At 37.1% G+C, this 20,562-nt stretch overlaps 1 protein-coding gene and 1 long non-coding RNA gene across 4 annotated transcripts in view; one reads left to right on the top strand and one right to left on the bottom strand.

Moving 5' to 3' along the window:
- Positions 1–270, top strand: part of LOC133535148 (uncharacterized) — a 49,742-nt gene extending 49,472 nt beyond the window's left edge. The window contains exon 3 of the long non-coding RNA XR_009802158.1: positions 97–270. This is a non-coding gene — a long non-coding RNA (uncharacterized LOC133535148). The remainder of the gene's footprint in view (positions 1–96) is intronic.
- Positions 271–10,368: 10,098 nt separating this feature from the next.
- Positions 10,369–20,562, bottom strand: part of LOC133544142 (ras-related protein Rap-1A-like) — a 61,259-nt gene continuing 51,065 nt past the window's right edge. For all 3 annotated transcript variants that reach the window (XM_061889230.1, XM_061889248.1, XM_061889239.1), the window contains exons 6-8: positions 16,498–16,641; positions 14,311–14,443; positions 10,369–11,476 (exon numbers count right to left, since the gene is read on the bottom strand). In XM_061889230.1, the coding sequence (XP_061745214.1) occupies positions 14,354–14,443; positions 16,498–16,641 (234 nt within the window). In that variant the 3' untranslated portion in view covers positions 10,369–11,476; positions 14,311–14,353. The remainder of the gene's footprint in view (positions 11,477–14,310; positions 14,444–16,497; positions 16,642–20,562) is intronic.

Raw genomic sequence — 20,562 nt, 5'->3', positions numbered from 1 at the left:
GCGTCTCTTCGTGTCGTTCTCGCAATTCTTGGGGCTAAATTGGCTGTCAAAATGTACCCATATGTTGGAATACATTCTCATCCTTCTATTATCCAGGTAAGGCATGATTTATGATCTAAACTAAACTTCGACAAGCACCAAGGCGAGGAAGCAGTCGATCAGGTCAACGTTGGCCCAAGAACACAATGGCAGGGACTAGGATGGCGGAAGCGGGGATCGAACCTGGAACCCTCAAGTTACTGGCACGGCCACTTTAACAAACGGGCTATACCGCCCCAACGGAGCCAATGGGGGGTCCAGGGGACCTCCCATTGGCTCCACTTTGGGCGGACTTTAGTTTACAAGTTAGAATAAATACACTTTAAAAAGACCTCAGCCGTCATGTCTTTCATAATGATTGTGAAAGGTTGGGAAAATTCCCCGAAAAGTGCAGTTCCCCTTTAATTTATTTGTAAGCTTTATGCAAAACAATATGTATTTTACATATTCATCTAAAACATTTATTCAACACGTTTATTTAAATCATTTAACATATTTAATATATTTATTCATAACATGTATTTAACATATCTATAACATTTATTGTATTTATTTATGACCTTGATTTAAAATAGTCATTTAGAACATTTAATATATTTATTTATGACATTTACGCAACATATTTATTCATAACATTTGATACATTTATTTAAAATATTTTAAATACAACATTCAATGTATGTAATTATAACATTTATATTCATAACATGCATTTGATGTATTTATAACTTTTTATAAATATATACATACACACACACACATAAATATATGTATATACATATATATATGTATGTATATATATTTATACACAGACATATATATATATATATATATATACACACACACAAACACATTATAAATATATATATATATATATATATATATATACACACACATACATATAAGTATGTCTAAATATATCTATGTATATATACACATACAGATGTGTACATATATATATATATATACCTACATATATATATATATATATATACATAGACATATAGACTTACATATATATGTATAGACATACATATATATGTAAGTCTATATATGTATATATACACATACATACATACATACATATATATGTATGTGTATATATACATACATTTATAGACTTATATATGTATGTTTATACATATATATATATATATATATATGTAGACATACATATGTAAGTCTATATATGTATGTATGTTTATACATATATATATACAAACATATATGCATACATATATATACATACATACGTATATACACATGTATATGTATACATATATACACATTCATATATATGTATGTGTTTATGTATATATATATATATATATATATTTTATATATATATATATATATATATATATGTACATACATGTATGTACATATACGTATATACATGTATACATATGCACGTACATACATATGTACAAACAAAACCTCTACTATCATAAAAATGTATTAAATTTAAACATTTAAATATTTTGTAACATTTACTTTTAACATTTATTCATAACATTTTATATATTTATGACATTTACTCAACGTATTTATTCATAATTAATACATTTATTTAAAATATTTTAAATACAACATTCAATGTATGTAATTATAAAATTTATATTCATAACATGCATTAAATGTATTTATAACTTTTTATAAATATATATATATACACACACATAAATATATGTATATACATACATATGTATGTATATATATTTGTACACAGACGTGTATATATATATATACACACACACATACAGTATATACATATATATGTATGTCTATATATCTATGTATATATACACATACAGATGTGTTTATATACATATATGTATGTGTACACATACGTATATATACATACATATATGCATACATATATATACATACATATCTGTATATATACATATATGTATACATATATATGTAAATGTATACATATATACACATTCATATATATGTATGTATGTTTATGTATATATATGTACGTGTACATATATACATGTATACATACACATGTATACATATATACACATACATATACACGTACATACATACGTACATACAAAACCTCTACCATCATAAAAATGTATTAAATTTAAACATTTAAATATTTTGTAACATTTACTTTTAACATTTATTCATAAAATGTTATGTATTTAAAAACAGTTAATACATTCAGTTATAATGGTTACCATATTTAGTATAAGATTAAATCCTGTGCTGACATCCAATCAATTCATTGCAGAGAACTTGCTGATCTGTGGACCATGAATCATCATGCACACACTTGCAAGAAGAAGAAGAAGAAGGAGCAGAGAAGAGATTTGATGGCCTCCCACTACCCAAAGAGTCGTCCTACATGTCCACAGGCAGGAGAAGACAGCACAGGTTTCACAGCACTAACAGGATTAAAGGATTGAAGCACCGGGGCGGCTGCAGTGAAAGTGATAAGAGTGAAAAACAAAAGACCAGACACTGAGTCACAGTTAGAAAAAAAAACCTTCAAGCTGGAAGTTTTGCATCCTATGAGGAGCTTGGGTGATGACGTACTTCTTCTTCCCTCCTCAGGGTCACCAAAAAAATGGAGCTTTCCACGTGACGCCTGATGAAAAGAGGCTTGTGTAACGTGCACACATTTGGATATGACAGGAAGAACTGGAAATTGGTACAAAGTAGTGCAGTATTAAGAGTCGTGTACATGCAAATTACCATAGCCTTTTTCACACAGACGTCTTTAAACAATCACTTTTTACAAAAACTGAAAGAGAACAGATCGACTAAAACATTTTTCAGCACGTATCACCTCAAAAAAAAAATCTCTCCAACATTATAATACAGTCGCGTAGAAGGCCTAAGTATTCATTAAAAACAAGGCAGAGGTTTTAATTCACAAGTATATTTAATATTTTTGGCCGTCACATTACACACAGTTTGAACAGTAACACTGTCTAAATATAGGGGGAAAAAAACACTGTACTTTACGTGATTCTTTGGCGTACTACTAGATGGAGCCCAAGCACCAGAGTTTGAGAATATTTGCTTTGGAAAATTTGGGGCCTTTTTTTTCTTCCCGGCAAGGTACATTTTTGGACATAACTTTAGTTGTGTAACTCCCAATGATTTTTTTTTCTTTTACTGAGAGGGTTTTTTCATGTAATTATATTATTTTAATTTTTTTCATTTATCAGCCGTATCCAGGGAAATCATTTTAGCTCAATAAAGTAGCGCCAGAGTAAAATACCGTATTTTTTCGGAGTATAAGTCGCACCTGCTGAAAACGCATAATAAAGAAGGAAAAAAACATATCTAAGTCGCACTGGAGTATAAGTCCCATTTTTGGGGGAAATTTATTTGATAAAACCCAACACCACAAGAATAGACATTTGAAAGGCAATTTAACATAAATAAAGAATAGTGAACAACAGGCTGAATAAGTGTACGTTATATGAGGCATAAATAACCAACTGAGAAGGTGCCTGGTGTGTTAACGTAACATATTATGGTAAGAGTCATTCAAATAACTATAACATATAGAACATGCTATACGTTTACCAAACAATCAGTCATTCCTAATTGCTAAATCCAATGAAATCTTATACGTCTAGTCTCTTACGTGAATGAGCTAAATAATATTGATATTTTACGGTAATGTGTTAATAATTTCACACATAAGTCGTTACCGAGTAGTCCTACCCCCGGCCAAACTATGAAAAAAAAAAACTGCAACTCATAGTCCGAAAAATAAGGTAACCGCAAACTCACAGCTATGCAATTACAGTAATTTCACAGTGAAATACTGTGAAGGTTACCGAGAAATTATCATCCTGTAATTAAATATATTATTTAGCTCAGGGGTGCCCACACTTTTTCTGCAGGCGAGCTACTTTTCAATTGACCAACTCGAGGGGATCTACCTCATTTATATATATCATTTATATTTATTTATTTATGAAAGAGACATTTTTGTAAACAAGTTAAATGTGTTTAATGATAATACAAGCATGTGTAACACATATAGATGTCTTTCTTTCACAAAGACAAGAATATAAGTTGGTGTATTACCTGATTCTGATGACTTGCATTGATTGGAATCAGACTGTAATGATGATACCGCCCACATTTTCAAATGGAGGAGAAAAAAAGTTGTCCTTTCTGTACAATACCACATGAAAGTGGTTGGTTTTTGGCATCTATTTCATCCAGCTTCCATACACTTTACAAGAAAAACATTGGCGGCAAATTCCGTAGCTTGCTTGATTGACATTCACGGCACCCGAGGGTCTTGTGAGATGACGCTGGCTGCTGCCAGTTCATTTTTATGAAAAAATGACAGAGAGGAAGGCGAGAAACACTTTTTATTTCAACAGACTTTCGCGCCGTCCCTTCCGTCAAAACTCTAAAAGCCGACTGCACATTTCCTATCTTCACAATAAAAGCCCTGCTTTATGCTGCCTGCGCTAACAAAATAAGAGTCTCGGAAAGCTGGCGTGCACAAGTGATGTGCACGCCAGCTTTCTGAGGGATCGCTTGTGCATGCCAGTTTTCCGAGACTCTTATTTAGTTAGCGCAGGCAGCATGAAGCAGGGCTTTTATTGTGAAGATAGGAAATGTGCAGTCGGCCTTTAGAGTTTTGACGGAAGGTACGGCGCGAGAGTCTGTTGAAATAAAAAGTGTTTTCTCGCCTTCCTCTCGGTCATATTTTAATAATAATGATCTTGCAGCAGCCAGCGTCATCTCACAAGATCCTCCGGTACCATGAATGTCATTTAAGTGACGTCTTGGTGAAGATTGATGATCACTAATTTTTAGGTCTATTTTTTTTAAAAGCCTGGCTGGAGATCGACTGACACACCCCCCGCGGTCGACTGGTAGCTCGCGATCGACGTAATGGGCACCCCTGATTTAGCTCATTCACGTAAGACCAGGGGTGTCAAAAGTACGGCCCGGGGGACGAGTTTGCTAAGTATAAAAATTAACCTGAAATTTTTGAATGAAAGAAACAGCTGGTCTAAATGTGTCCACTGGATGTCACAATAGCAATTCTTTGTATCGTTGTAGATGATGCTATATATGTACAAAATAAATCACGTTAGTACATCAGTCGAGGAAAATGATCAAACTACATTAATAACATACTGTAATTTGATTTTGATATAATTTTTATCTTGATGGATTGAAAATAATAACCAATGAGTGACGAACATTATCATATAATTTATTCAGAAAATATAAATAACAACAAAGATATAATACTATGAACTGCAACATGTAAGTGTAAAAAAAACCAACAACATTATGATTGCTACAATTTCAGAATGTACTTGTTCTGTTTTTACACAAAGAAAACAATCAAACTTATATTTTCAAGTTATCGTGCTGTGATTTTACCAGTCCGGCCCACTTGGAAGCAGATTTTCTCCGTGTGGCCCCTGGTCTAAAATGAGTTTGACACCCCTGGACTAGACGTATAAGATTTCATGGAATTTAGCAATTAGGAATGACAGATTGTTTGGTAAACGTATAGCATGTTGTATATTTTAGTTATTTGAATGACTTTTACCATAATATGTTACGTTAACATACCAGGCACCTTCTCAGTTGGTTATTTATGCGTCATATAACGTACACTTATTCAGCCTGTTGTTCCATCCATCCATTTTCTACCGCTTATTCCCTTTTGGGGTCACGGGGGGCGCTGGCGCCTATCTCAGCTACAATCGGGCGGAAGGCAGGGTACACCCTGGACAAGTCGCCGCCTCGTCACAGGGCCAACACAGATAGACAGACAACATTCACACTCACATTCACACACTAGGGCCAATTTAGTGTTGCCAATCAACCTATCCCCAGGTGCATGTCTTTGGAAGTGGGAGGAAGCCGGAGTACCCGGAGGGAACCCACGCAGTCACGGGGAGAACATGCAAACTCCACACAGAAAGATCCCGAGCCTGGATTTGAACCCAGGACTGCAGGACCTTCGTATTGTGAGGCAGACGCACTAACTCCTCTGCCACCGTGAAGCCTGTTGTTCACTATTCTTTATTTATTTTAAATTGCCTTTCAAATCTCTATTCTTGGTGTTGGGTTTTATTACATAAATTTCCCCCCAAAAATGCGACTTATACATGTTTTTTCCATTCTTCAGTATGCATTTTCAGCAGGTGCGACTTATACTCCGGAGCGACTTAGACTCCGAAAATTACGGTAATTCCAGTAAAAGGTAGCAACTAAATGCTGTAAGGTCACAATTATATAATTTTATAGTAGAATGCTCTCTCGGTTTATTTAACATGCCGTCACTTACGGATTCTACGGAACCATTTAAGAAACAAACCATTTTAAATCGAGTAAATTATTGTGCTATTAAAGGATTACGATTACAGTATTTTACTGTGACATAACAGCTGATTGCTGTTAAACAAACAAGTATTGTAATTTATACAGTCATTTGTTTTAATGTCACAAAGTATTTTCATATGGAAAAATACTTTTAAATGCTGTGCAACCCTAATCATTTTTTTACAGTGCATTTACAGTATAGCAACATTGTAGTCCAATTAAAGAGAGGAACCTCTTCACACTATTCACCTGCTGACTCATGCCAGTTTTGGTGCTGTTCACACAGACAATGGTTGGTAAAAAAAGGTCCACTTTTAGCAGCAGTATAGCCTCTTTCACACAGATCTTTAAAATAGTCAGATGTGCCTTTTACATAGAAAATGTGTAAGCACCAGACTGGCCAAAAATTATCAGCACCGATATTTTTGGTATTATGTCGTACATCGGTATCGGCCATTTTTTGTTTTGTGGCGGTCCGTAATCTCTACGAAGCAGAGTTGTGTGTAAAAGGCACAGACAGGTAAATCAATGCCAAAACGCGACTGTTATAGCTGTGACGCACCTATTTTGTGTGAAAGGGGCTTAGAATAAACAGTATTATCTTTGTAAGAGCATCATCCATATTTATGTGCTTCAAAAGGGCATTTTTTTTTACACAAAGCGTTGAATAAAATTACTGGTTACGCAACCTAGTGTGATATAATGTCCGAAAATATACATCCAAGACGAAATACGTGTGAAAATGCTCTCCATTGCTTGCGCCATGTTATATAACAGATGGATTAAATGGGAGTCGTGTGATAAAGAGAGTATGACCAACTTGGTTTCAGGGGATCTCCTCATTGATTGGTCAAAAAGGCACTCACGTGACCAAAGTGCGCCATGACTGCTACCAACTTTGAGCCTGCGGCACTTCCTTGTTAGCATCTCTGTGTAAAGATGCCCTGTTGTGCAGAAGACAAGTATGAGTAGTGAAGGTTCGTTATCAACACTGGAGAGACACACACTGTTTGGTAGTAATAGACGATGAAATAAACTGGAAATCTCATTAACAATATCCAACAAAGTGGCAAACAAAAAGTCAATAATGAATAAAGCAAAATATGTTACGGACAAAAAAAAAAATCACTCCATATTCTCTACTGCATACTAGTGTTACCATTTAGAGCAGGGGTCGGCAACCCAAAATGTTGAAAGAGCCATCCATCCATCCATCCATTTTCTACCGCTTATTCCCTTTTGGGGTCGCGGGGGGCGCTGGCGCCTATCTCAGCTACAGTCGGGCAGCCATATTGGACCAAAAAAACAAAAAAAAATCTGTCTGGAGCCGCAAAAAATTAAAAGCCATATTACATACAGATAGTGTCATGATTTATAAATTGAATTATGAGGACTTAAAGGAAACTAAATTAGCTCAAATATAACTACAAATGAAGAATCATAATGCAATATGTACATATAGCTAGCCGAAATAGCATGTTAGCATCGATTAGTTTACAGTCATGCAGTGACCAAATATGTCTGATTAGCACTCCACATAAGTCAATAACATCAACAAAACTCACCTTTGTGCATTCATGCACAACGTTATAAGTTTGGTGGACATAATGAGACAGAAAAAGAAGTGGCATAAATCACGTCTTAGAAAGTCGGAGAAAGTTGTACATGTAAGCAAACTAGTGTGAGTTCAAGGACCGCCAAAATTAGTAGGACAAAACGGCGCTCGCCAAATACTCCAATCAGTGAAGCATGTTTAATATAAACAGTGTGCTTTAGGACAATTAAGGGAGTTTGTGTCATGTTTGTCCTCCTACAGAAACCAAATTAAAACAAAAAATGTTTTTTTCCCCTCATTATTTCCATTTTTCATATATTTTTGAAAAAGCTCCAGAGAGCCACTAGGGCGGCGCTAAAGAGCTGCATGCGGCTCCGGAGCTGCGGGTTGCTGACCCCTGATTTAGAGTTTTTGTGCAGAAAAATTTAATATGAAATATGTAACTGGACAAAAGTAGATTTATTCACTTAGAACAGGGCTGTGAAACTCGTTTTCGAGGGTCACATTGCAGTTTTAACCAAACATACATTCATAAGGATCACCTATGCATTTGATTAGTAAATGTATATTTTACCTACAATGTAAGAACAAAAAGAAATGTGGATTTTGTGGTAAAAAAAAAAAAAAGACAGAATTTTAACAAAATTTACAGTAAAACACTATTTGACTGTAAAATTCTAGTGATTGAGCATGAAAAATATGGTTTCCGTTTTTTCACAGTGTATTACTGTAAATGCTAAAATGGTACCACAGTTTTTTTCTAACAGTAGGATTCCAAAGACCGAGCTGTCTTTAAAAATATATATATATTGTCATGTTTACAGTGTACAATTTGATGGATAACTTGCTTTGTAATCTTAAGGCGAAGTAAAAATGTATGTTTTAACCCCAAAATGATATTATAGTATCAGTTGCATTTTAAGATAAAGTTTAAAAGATATATAATTGCATGCGGTACATGTCTTTTTTTTTTCTGTCAAAATAAAAAAGGAAAGAAAGATAAAGTTTTCATTGATGCACATTATTTCCAAGCTTTCACGGGCCATTCATAATGATATGGCGGGCCAGATGTGGCCCCCGGGCCTTGAGTTTGACACCCCTGATTCAGAATGTTATGAAACAGAAAGATCCATTGGAATAATGACTGATAGATACATTTGAAATACTTCACACAAGTCATATCTCTGTGACTGTTGGTCCAAAGCGAATACAGATATTTGCACAATAAGTTATATTAGGTTGTTCGGTGTATTCTTTTTTTTTTTTACGCTTATCGTGTCATCGGCTGCGTGTTAAGAGCGCCTGCAGGAATATACAGCAGCCGAGTGCGTCAAATATGGCTGAGAAATTATACTTTGGCAAAATAAAAGCATGTATTATTGTACATTTTTGAGCTGGAGTATGTTTAGGACTGTATATAGATGTATTATTTTGATTGATTCGTCGGGAAAAATGACAGAATTGCATGCACCCGGGTAGCAAAAAATAGCACTGTTGTTTAGTTCAGTGTTTTTCAACCACTGTGCTGTGGGAGATTGTCATTTCACCTAATGGGGTTAAAAATATTTTTTGCACAAAAGTAATTATAATCCGCAAATAATGTGCCGTTGTTGAGTGTCAGTGCTGTCTAGAGCTCGGCGGAGTAACCATGTCTCTTCCATATCAGTAGGTGGCATCTATTGCTTTGTAGATGTTGGGAATACGTGTTATGATTACAGCGGTAGGCAGGGTGCAGGTAAAAAGGTATCCAATTCTTAAACCAAAAAAATAAACAAAAGGCAAGCGCCGTTAAGAAAAGGCATTGACGCATAGGCATGGCTATGCAAAACGAAGGTAAACTGAACTGGCTGTAGAGTAAACAAAACACAAAATGCTGGACGACAGCAAAGACTTACAGCGTGTGGAGCAGAGACAACGTCCACAGAGTACATCCGTCCATGACATGACAATCAACAATGTCCACACAAAGGATAGTGTCTGCACAACTTAAACGTTTTTGATTGTGGAAAAAAAAGCAGGAGCGGAGAATAGCGCTCAAGGAAGACATGAAACCGCAATAGGAAAATACCAACAGAACAGGAAAAACACTAAAATTGGAGCGTAAGACAAGAACTAAAACACTACACAGGAAAACACCAAAAAAAAAAATAATAAGTCACGGCGTGATGTGACAGGTCGTGACACTTTGAGACAAGAGCTATAGTGACGCCAGGTTGGTCATATCCAACAATTGCAAGAACGACTTTTTATCAAGTTTAATTTTTCAGTGATTTCTGCTTTTGGATTTTTTCAATAAAAAATGTATGTGCTTTGGTTGGAAAAACACTGGTTTAGTTGGCCATACTCTCTTCATATCCATTTGTAATGTTTCTATATCGCCCCCGTGTGGTCAGTACTCTCCTGCGCCACAAGCATAAATACAGCAAAGGCACTTTGGTTAAAAGTTTAATTCACAAAAATACATTGACCAATATCATGAAAATGTACTAAAATGTACTTTAATAATCCATAAACGCTGGAACATCGTTGACAGAAAAACACAAGAAGCATTATTCGAATTGGTTTAGTATAATATATTTCAGCTTCAAGAGACATAGAAATCATTCCTTATTCCCCCCTCCCCCTATTTCTTCTATAAAAGACCCCTTTTTGTCGTCCGAAGAAGCTTTATGCAAAAAAAATGGCATTAGAATATATTATGTGGGAGCTATGAAATCCCAGTGACTAGTATAAAATGGAGTCACATCAGAGAAGAAGTCCATGAGGAAGAATAGAGAAAATAATAGATTATAGATCTTAGATTATAGATCTTCATCTACCGTCACTGACGTGGTGAACATGTTTGTGGCCATCCAAAAAAGAACAAAAATCTGACTTTTCCACTTGGTTATCACACATCTACATTAACTGATGCACATTTTGTCATGCTCGTTTTTGAAGAACATTTAGAAATCACACAACTAAATAGGTTGACTTCCAGGATTTGTCAAATACAACATATTGAAAAAGATGAGAAATACTCAATCAGATCGAATGTTTCACTTCCTTCCGCTTATCCTTTTTTTTTTGCTGTACGGGGCAAAAAAAAAAGAAACCGGAAGAGGGCGGGGCCAGGTTGGGGCTGCTGCGTGCGTTTTGCCGTGTTTAGGCGGCTTATGGATATTCTGTCAAACAGGCGTTTGTTTTACTTGGGTGCAGAAATGAAGTGTCCTTCATGACACACACACACACACACACACACTCCCACACACACAGACATACATACATACATACATACATACATACATACATACATACATACATACATACAGGAAGTGTCCTCAGTGGCCAGAGCTGACTCTTCTCTAGCCGACTGTCTTTCTTTCCCTCACACACAAGCGTTGTATTTGTCTCTGTCGTACGTCACCCCACGTCTTTGATAGGAGCAGTTCGGTCAGCTGATTCACCGTTTATGGCTGATGGAGGAAGGAGGGGGCATGGGGGGGCTGTTGGAATGCTGGCACGTTCCAATCAGGGCAACAGTTCTTCATTACAGCATTTCTGCAAGACAGCACATTGGCTCTTTTGTTTTCATGTATTGCAAATAAAGAGTACCCTCTGCTGGCCACTCCATCACACTACACCCACTAAAGAACTGCATGTATATTTCAAGAAAATTCTATTCGGTAAGTTCATATAAAAAAACTTCCCAAAACATCAGACATGTAACATTTTAAAAAGGTATTTGGACATGGCTCAGCATGTTTGAAGTGCCTACAAACGTGTAATGTAACAATGATTTTAATACCAGTTTTTAATTCTAATATAATGTAATATTTTTGTGAAATTCCAATTTTACTGCAGTAATATTGCATCAATTTAACTTAAATCTTGTAAAATTATTACATTTGTTTAAATCCAATGTTTTGACTTACTTACAAATTAATTATGGTCCTTATAAAGGTAACATTATCACTTGTGTCATTTCAGGAATATTTTGTATTACCAGTTTTCTTAGTCGCAATATAGCAAATGTACTCTAGTAAAATTATAACTATGTTATATAAATATTACACAATCTATATTGTTTGAATTTAAGTTGTTTTTATACATATGTATAAAATGTATATATTTATGTATAGCAGACTTTTTATGATGACAATTTACTTTCTATTCCCTATTTTATTATATTTTTAAGATTTTTTTTAAATATAAAATTATGACTAGCTAATATTCTAAGCATTTATTTTTTTCTGCTAGTTTCTTGCATCTTTAAGTTTATAAAATATGATCCCCAAAAATTATTCTGCAATTTCTCAACTTAACTCTTGTATAATGTTTTTTTATTAATAACTTTACATTATATATGTTAGAGCGCGATTTTTATCGTAAATTCATTCATAGAATATAAATAATTTTGGGGGAATTTTACCATGTTAGTCTTATAAGTCTCGGCCTTAATTCTCAAAGTATTTTGTAACTGCTATTGTTCTATTTTGTTCTCAGAATATTGCAAACTAATTTTGGTGAAATGACAACTTTTAACACATAATTTAATCTTTGTTATAAAAAAAAAAATGGGTAAAATGATTTTTACCCTTTTTAGACATTAAAAAGAAGCGACAAAAAAAGCTGAATAAATTGGTTTTCTTATTAGTTTTTGTCCCCTCAATGTCATGGCCAATCACACAAGTAAAACAAAAACAAAGAATGTGTAATGGTAATACTGATAGTTTGTAGATTTTGTTGGTTGTTGTTTGTAGATAGACAATTTTAAAATATATAAATACATAAATAGAAAACTTAAATTGATAAATTAAAAAAAATATATGAAAAATGCAAATTAGATGTCATCTTTCAAATAGATCAAAAATGTAAAAAACAAAGAATTGTAATAGTATCGTTTGTAGTTTCTAGATTGTGTTGGTAGTTGTTTTCAGTTTATCAAAAATAGATGATTTTAAAAAGTATATAAATTTATAACATAATTAAATGTTTTAAATCAATAATTCCATTTATAATTTATGATTTTAAAAAAATCAATTGTATACATTTATTCTTAGAACATTGCAAATGTAATAATCTTTGGGGAAAAAAATATGTACGATTAATTTTACTGTTGTAAAATTGAACTTTATTAGGGTTAAACATTATTTTGTATTTATAAACACTTTATTCTGCCACTACTCATTTTCTGTGTGACCCTAATACATTTATTGAATAAACATTTTAAACAAACATCTTTGCATGCTGAAGAAACAGGTGACGCTGTGACTACTGACCATAGAGACATTTTATCCAGATAGGCTTTGAAGATTGTAATGGAAAGCAGAGGACTGCCTAAAACATGTTTCAAAACAATAAGTATGAGGTTAAATGTGCACATTCTGATGTCTGATACCAAAAAACAAGCTTCTAAAAACAAAAAGTTAGTTTTGGCTGAGTTTCTAGGGTGCGTGCATGACTCCTCATGTTTAATGTGAGCTGTCAAACTGGAGACTCGAGGTCACGGTGCCCTGGGAACGAGGACATAAGTGACACACTGATGATGCAATATCGTGTGTACACTACAAACTCCAGCTCTGCAGTGGCATCAACATGACCATGGACATGTAACCTTCTGTCTGGCCTTCTTTCGGGGTGAAGGTGCCAGTGTGTGAGCGCAGGCACAGTTAGGACGTAATCCCATTAGTGTCAGGTCACCTGGCCTGGCCAGCGTGTGAACTCTCTCACACACACACGGTGGGGGATTCGGACCAGAGGGGAAACTGAGCGAGTGGTTGGAGGCCGCCAAGTTGTCTGAGCCGGGCACAATGCTACTGTCTGTTTTACTAATCCTGGGTTAATATCAAAAAGTCTGGCTTTCATGCTCCGCCCTCTTACATGAAGGGATGGGAAGTTGGTAAGTTTGAGCAAACGAGCTGAGGACAAGTGAGGATTTCCTCATAGGAGTCATTGGCACGACTCGGTGACTTCTCATTTGAATCCAGCCTTTGCAGTTACTCATTGTGTCATCCAGATGCCAAAATGCATGCAAATGGAAGCCATTGACACTTTAGAAGGTTGAGTCAGGATCCAGATGCATTTGACATCACAACTACCACTTTTTAAAAGAGGTCACCATTGTAATCAAACTTATTTTTAATAGGTTTTCCCCAGTTTAGATAAAAAAAAACTGCACTATCAGCTTCTACATTAACAGGGTCTATGACAGTACATGTTGTACCCATTGCTGCCTGGAGAGGGAGCCCTTTCACAGTGAAAAACACGGTTGCAGCAATGAAATAGTGCAAACTAACATGTAACTTGTGATTAGTGTAAGCCAGGACGTCATCATTCAAACTGATGAATGTGACGTTTGTGAGATTTAGGGCAAAAACCACGAGGACACACACCTGGCTCAGAGCTGCTGCAGAGGCTGAAGGAAAGGGAGCGTCTTTAAAGCAGCACACAGTTGGATTTCTTTTTTGCCTTTTTCTTTTCCACTGGCGTTTTCCTATTTATCTGTCTGACCAGGTCATAGAAGATCTGAGAGAAAGAAAATAAAAAAAGTAAAAAGCACATAGAGAAAATCCAAAGCTCAACAACTGATATTTTTTTAAATTAAATGACATTTGTGGCATGTCATACAGATGTCCTCATATATTTACAATCATTACACCCCCAAATCCTCCACACGACAACTCTGCTCCAAACAGGTTAACCTCCTCCAACAAAACTACAAACTATGGGAGACCGGGCTTTCTGCTCTGCTGCTCCCAGTCTGTGGAACGCTCTCCCTGACCACCTGAGGGCACCTCAGACTGTGGATGCTTTTAAAAAAGGCTTAAAAACCTTTCTTTAAAAAAAAACCTTTTTAAAGACATGCATGCTGGTTCTAGCTATTGGGCTGTTTATAGTTTTATATTTTATTTATTTTTATTATTACTATTTTTTTACACTGTGGCACTTTGAGGTTGTTTGCTCCACGTAAAGTGCTTTTTTTTTTTTTTTTTTTTACAAATAAAATTTATTATTATTACAGAATGATAAATGGACAATTCGTTGGCCCAGTCATTTTGCTTGGTGGCGGCCATATTTTGCTTGTCAGTAGGGATTGGTAACGTTAACATTTGAACTGATTCCCCTGGGAATCGATACTGGTATTTTTGTGTGTGTTGTTTTTGATGATAAAAATCTAAACTGTCATTGAAACATTAAAAAATTGTGATCGTGATAACTGCTGTCCAGTTGTTTTATTACATTTCTGAGCTTCATTTGCAAGTACGACACAAACTTGCAGTTGCAACTCCAAGACGTTAGATGGCAATAGTGTATAGTTTATGGTGGGTGTCAGTTCAGTGACAGCCTTTGGGGTCTGTTAAGCCCTAAAATGTGTTAATACTGTAAGTATTGTACTTATTGTGCACCAGCTGTCTGATTGTAATGTGCATCTTAGTTGTAGTTTTTATTAACAACTTTGAAGGTGTTGAAATTACCATGTAAAATCGCTAATGCAAATTAATAGCATATCAACAACTAAGTATTTAAAAACACCAAGCTCGCATATTTTTGGAAAAGCGGAGGGGGAACTGCACTTTTCCTGGAATTTGGGTTATTACTTTACAGATACTGTAACGTGATTGTTAATGTTTTTCAGTCAGTACAGGTTAAAAAAAGTTAAATTAAAGTTAAAATACCAATGATTGTCTCACACACACACAGACACACACACTAGGTGTGATGAAATTGGTCCTCTGCATTTGACCCATACCCTTGTTCATCCCCTGGGATGTGAGGGGAGCAGTGGACAGCAGCGGTGCCACGCTCGGAAATCATTTTTGGTGATTTAAGCCCCAATTCCAACCCTTGATGTTGAGTGCCAAGCAGGGAGGTAATGGGGACCCATTACCTTTTTATAGTCTTTGGTATGACTCGGCCGGGGTTTGAACTCACAGCCAACCGTTTTTTAATTTTCCTGAAGGAACTTTCCTGAAGGAATCAATAAAGTACTATCTATCCATCTCAGGGTGGACACTCTAACCATTAGGCCACAGAGTAGGTGTATGGTTATTGTCCTTTTGCACGGAGTTGGCACATTACAAACTCAAACGCATTTTGTGCTGATGTAGAAGCTAGCTTCTCCCTTTTTGTAGTTAGCTTCTACGGCTAATACGGTAGCACGTCGATGTGTTACCACGATAGAACAACAGTTCCTCAGTGTTTGCTCTTACAATAACAATAATGCTACGGTTTGGTTATTATACAGGTTACGAAAGTATTGTTGACGTTTTTGCTTCCATTAGCTGCATTGCTAGCCACCCAGAGCGAGACGATTTTTACACGTTAAAAAGCAAAAAAAGAAACCTTTTGTCTTATTGTCTCTTATAATGATAGTGAATGATATGCAAAATTCCCCAAAAAGTGCGGGTCCCGTTTAGGTTGGAGCAATATGGGTTTTTTGGCATTCAAAATTGCAACATTACCAGCAGGTGTTGACAATTTGTTACCCTTGTGGCTGCAGTGGTTCAAGGGAAGAAGAGTTAGCTTCCACACAAAAAATGAACATCATTATAATGAAATGAAGTGTGTTATTAACGCACATCGAGGACGTTGATCTTTGACTTAGCAGAGGACTCTAAAAAGGCACAGTGATTCCACTGTCTGGCCAAGTTCTGGCCCTGCTCCTTGCCCACCACACGCTCATCCTCCAAGTCGCACTTGTTGCCCACCAGGATCATCGGCACCTGAGGAAACAACGTAATAACATTTAGTACGTATACAAAAACATACATGCGAAAATGTTACTTTATGGAGAGGGGTCGGGAACTTTTTTGGCTGAGAGAGCCAAGAAAGCCAAATATTTAAAAATGTATTTCCGTAAGAGCCAAATGATATTTTTTTTAACACTGAATACAACTAAATGCATGCAATTTTAAGTAAGACCAACATTTTGAGTATAATAAGGGGATAGGTTGATTGGCAACACTAAAATTGGCTCTAGTGTGTGCCATATAATATTTTTTTTAACACTGAATAAAACTAAATGCATGCATTTTTAAGTAAGACCAACATTTTTAGAGTACAATAAGGGGATAGGTTGATTGGCAACGATAAAATTGTCTCTAGTGTGTGAATGTGAGTGTGAATGTTGTCTGTCTAACTGTGTTTGCCCTGCGATGAGGTGGCAACTTGTCCAGGGTGTACCCCGCCTACCGCCCGAATGCAGCTGAGGTAGGCGCCAGCGACCCCAAAAGGGACAAGCGGTAGAAAATGGATGGATAAGTCTGTCATTCTTTTTAATAACATTGTTATTTTGAAGCAGAACTAATAATAAATAAAATACTTGTTGAACAGGTGCAGTAGAAAACGGATGGATGGGTTAAAATGCATGAGAATGTTTAATATTTTTAACACTGCGATTACCATCGGAATTATTAATTACTTATCCTGTTAAGTAATGTCACTTAAGATTTATCTGAGAGCCAGATGCAGTCATCAAAAGAGCCACATCCGGCTCTAGAGCAGTGGTTCTTAACCTGGGTTCGATCGAACCCTAGGGGTTTGGTGAGTCAGCCTCAGGGGTTCGGCGGAGCATCCGCCGCAGAGGTCAAGACACTACCAGACTCATTGTGTAAATAAAAACTTCTCTCTATCAGCGTATTATGGATACCCCCAAACAATGTTCCCTCTAATGTTCCATCTGATTTGCAGGTGTGTAATTACTTGTGAAATCATGCACTGTGTTGGTTTTGTTCTTTGAACAAGGTGATGTTCATGCACGGTTCATTGTGTGCACCAGTAAAAAACACACATAACTTTGTCTTGAATTTGAAAAAAAGAAAAATATTTTTCACTAAAGAAGGGTTCGGCGAATGCTCATATGAAACTGGTGGGGTTCGGTACCTCCAACAAGGTTAAGAACCACTGCTCTAGAGCCATAGGTTCCCTACCCCGGCTTTATGGAGAGGGAAAACTAAACTATTTTTAAAAAAGTTGACTGACGAGGAGACGGTAGATGTTCTTCCTTTTGACTGCTATCATTGACTTGCATAGATACCTTTGTAGTTACGGTATGAAAAACAAAGTTATGTTGATAATTAAAACAGCAGGTGGCCCACTGGCATGCATATACAGATGGCATCCTTGTCCTTCAAATATTAGTCTTCCTGCATCCTGATTTGGTAAGACACAATTAATGCTTCTAGTAAATAAAGTAACTAACAACAAGGTCAATAAAGATTTGCATATACAGGTGTGGATGTAGGAAACCCCCTGAAACCTCATACTTTTTATGAACTCTAAAAGATGGCAGTAGCTGATTTGAAGTATCATGAGCAGGGGTCTCAGACACACGGCCCGCAGGCCAATAGCGGCCCGCGAGACGTTATCTTACGGCCCCCACCTTAATATGAAAGTTTAATGTTAGTGCTGCCCGCGAGTTTTATATGAATGGCGCCTGACAGCGTTGTGTGCGGAGCTGAAGTAATCTACCAATCACGGTGTGGTATATGCCCCCCCCCCCCGTTGGCTCCAGACAGAGACAATTTTTGTTCTTTGGGTCCAAAATGGCTCTTTCAACGTTCTGGGTTGCCTGCCGCAGCGTTAGTGGAAAAGCGGCAAATGAGTGAAAGCGACAGAAACGTTGCCATGGAGACGAGGGTTTTCTTACGTGCCAGGCTGCAGTCACACCACGACACCTGTCCGTCAGTAATAACAGTCCCCGATAGCCCGGACCAAATCAAACCGTTCTTTTTTTTTTATTGTTTAATTTGCATTGCCTCACACGGTGAACACTACATATACTGTATGCTGCAGTAGGGAGGGAAAGCGGAACGACACACATTGCGGTAATTACATTATTCTCTGTGCGTCGGCTAAATACAAATATATTCCACAACCCCAAACATGTCTTTTTCAAAGCTTGCAGTGAAGAGAAAGGTTAGTGATGAGCAAAGACAATTCCAGGAAAAGTGGGAGATGCAATATTGCTTTGTTGAGCACAGTGGCACCCCGACGGATAAAGTTGCGGTGCACAAGGGATACAATTTGAAACGTCATTATACAACTAGACATGCTGAGGAGTATGCAATTTTATTTTTAAGAAATCTTTTCTTGCGGCCCAGCCTCACCCAGACTCTGAGTCCAGTGGCCCCCAGGTAAATTGAGATTGAGACCCCTGGTCATGAGTGATCGGCATCCAGCAGCGTTATCTAACTCAGTGTGCATCTAAAAATGTTGGCTGCGCTACTCAGCTTTTAGTGTGAGACTCATGCCTGTTAATAAACGCATCAGCGGTATTAATGAAGGCTGAGCAGTTTGTGCCTTTGCGCAATTAAAAATGTGTTGTCTCACTTTTGTGTTGTGCAATATACTTAATTTAATATGTAATGAATGTGGTCAAAGGGAGCTTTGCCTCTACACTCTGTCATGCACTATTAATCCTCACTAAAGTAAAAACTGAACGGTTGTCCTCTCTGAGATACGCCACATCCTATTTGCAGTTTATGTACATAAACATCCCACTTTATTAGGCACAGCAGCACAAGCCAATGAGGAAACGTTGCGCAATTCCACCAATTGAGATGAACGGTTACAGTCTATTGGTAAAGCTTCAACATGACAGCCACAAGGACAACCCAAATGGATCAATACATCCCCTCAGGGAAGGCATTCAGCTCATTTAGGTTACATAACGATGGCATACATGATGGCTGCTACTTGTGGTGCGGAATTGTCACTTCCAGCCAGGCGAGTGAAGAAGGTTTCAGAAAAACGCCCACTTCTCCTTTTGTACCCACTGCTATGATTTCCTGGAATAAACAGAACTCTTAAAAAAAATTAAAAAAAAAGAGCCTACAGCTCTGTCGGGGTGTCTGGATGCGTCTCATCCTGCCTGCTGTTTCCTGAGCGGCTATCTGAAGAGCTCGCCTGCCCGCAGGAAGTCATGGTGGGACCCCGCCCCAGGTCCCGGGATAACATCGCTTTCCTTCCTGAATGTTTGCAAATATTTCAGCTGGATTCTATGATATGGACACCCTGTGCCACACACTGCAGTGTGGGACTGTGTGTCTGAATGACATTTCTTGGAAATATTGAAACATTCCCTAATAAGCACCAGTAATACATATTTTGTGGTGGGCTTGTGAAAAGTACATCCCTGCAAGGGGATTCCTGCCTTTCCTCCCTGTAATCCGGAAAAACTGGATATTTACAAGACATGTGGGATCATCCAGACATGTGCTAGCTTGCTGCAGCTCCACCTCTTTAGAGGGAATTTGCAAGAAAATGTAAAGGAGGTGTACGACAAAATCCACCAGGGTCTATTATCCGTTTTCCCTTCTGGCTGCAGGGCAGGCGACAGGAAACTGGGATGTTTGTATTAACCCCACCACAGAGGTTGCTGCTTGATGTTTGATATCCAAACAAGCCGCTCGGACTGGACTGCTCAACCACATTTCTCCCAGGGGGTCTCTGGGAGAACCGTGGTATGCCCTGCTAACACAAACTTTGAGCCAAGCTGCGATAAACGGATAGTGAGAGGAGTGGAAGGATGGAGCTTGTGCTGAGAAGGAAAAATGTTGACAGTCAGCAGCCCACTGCAAGACCACGACGTGCTAACATGCTACAGGCAGGTCCTATCCCGCCCACAGTGGCATATTCGAAAG

This window comes from Nerophis ophidion, linkage group LG02 (genome assembly GCF_033978795.1).
Source record: "Nerophis ophidion isolate RoL-2023_Sa linkage group LG02, RoL_Noph_v1.0, whole genome shotgun sequence".
Lineage (NCBI taxonomy): Eukaryota > Metazoa > Chordata > Actinopteri > Syngnathiformes > Syngnathidae > Nerophis > Nerophis ophidion.
This window is presented reverse-complemented; position numbering and strand designations above follow the sequence as displayed.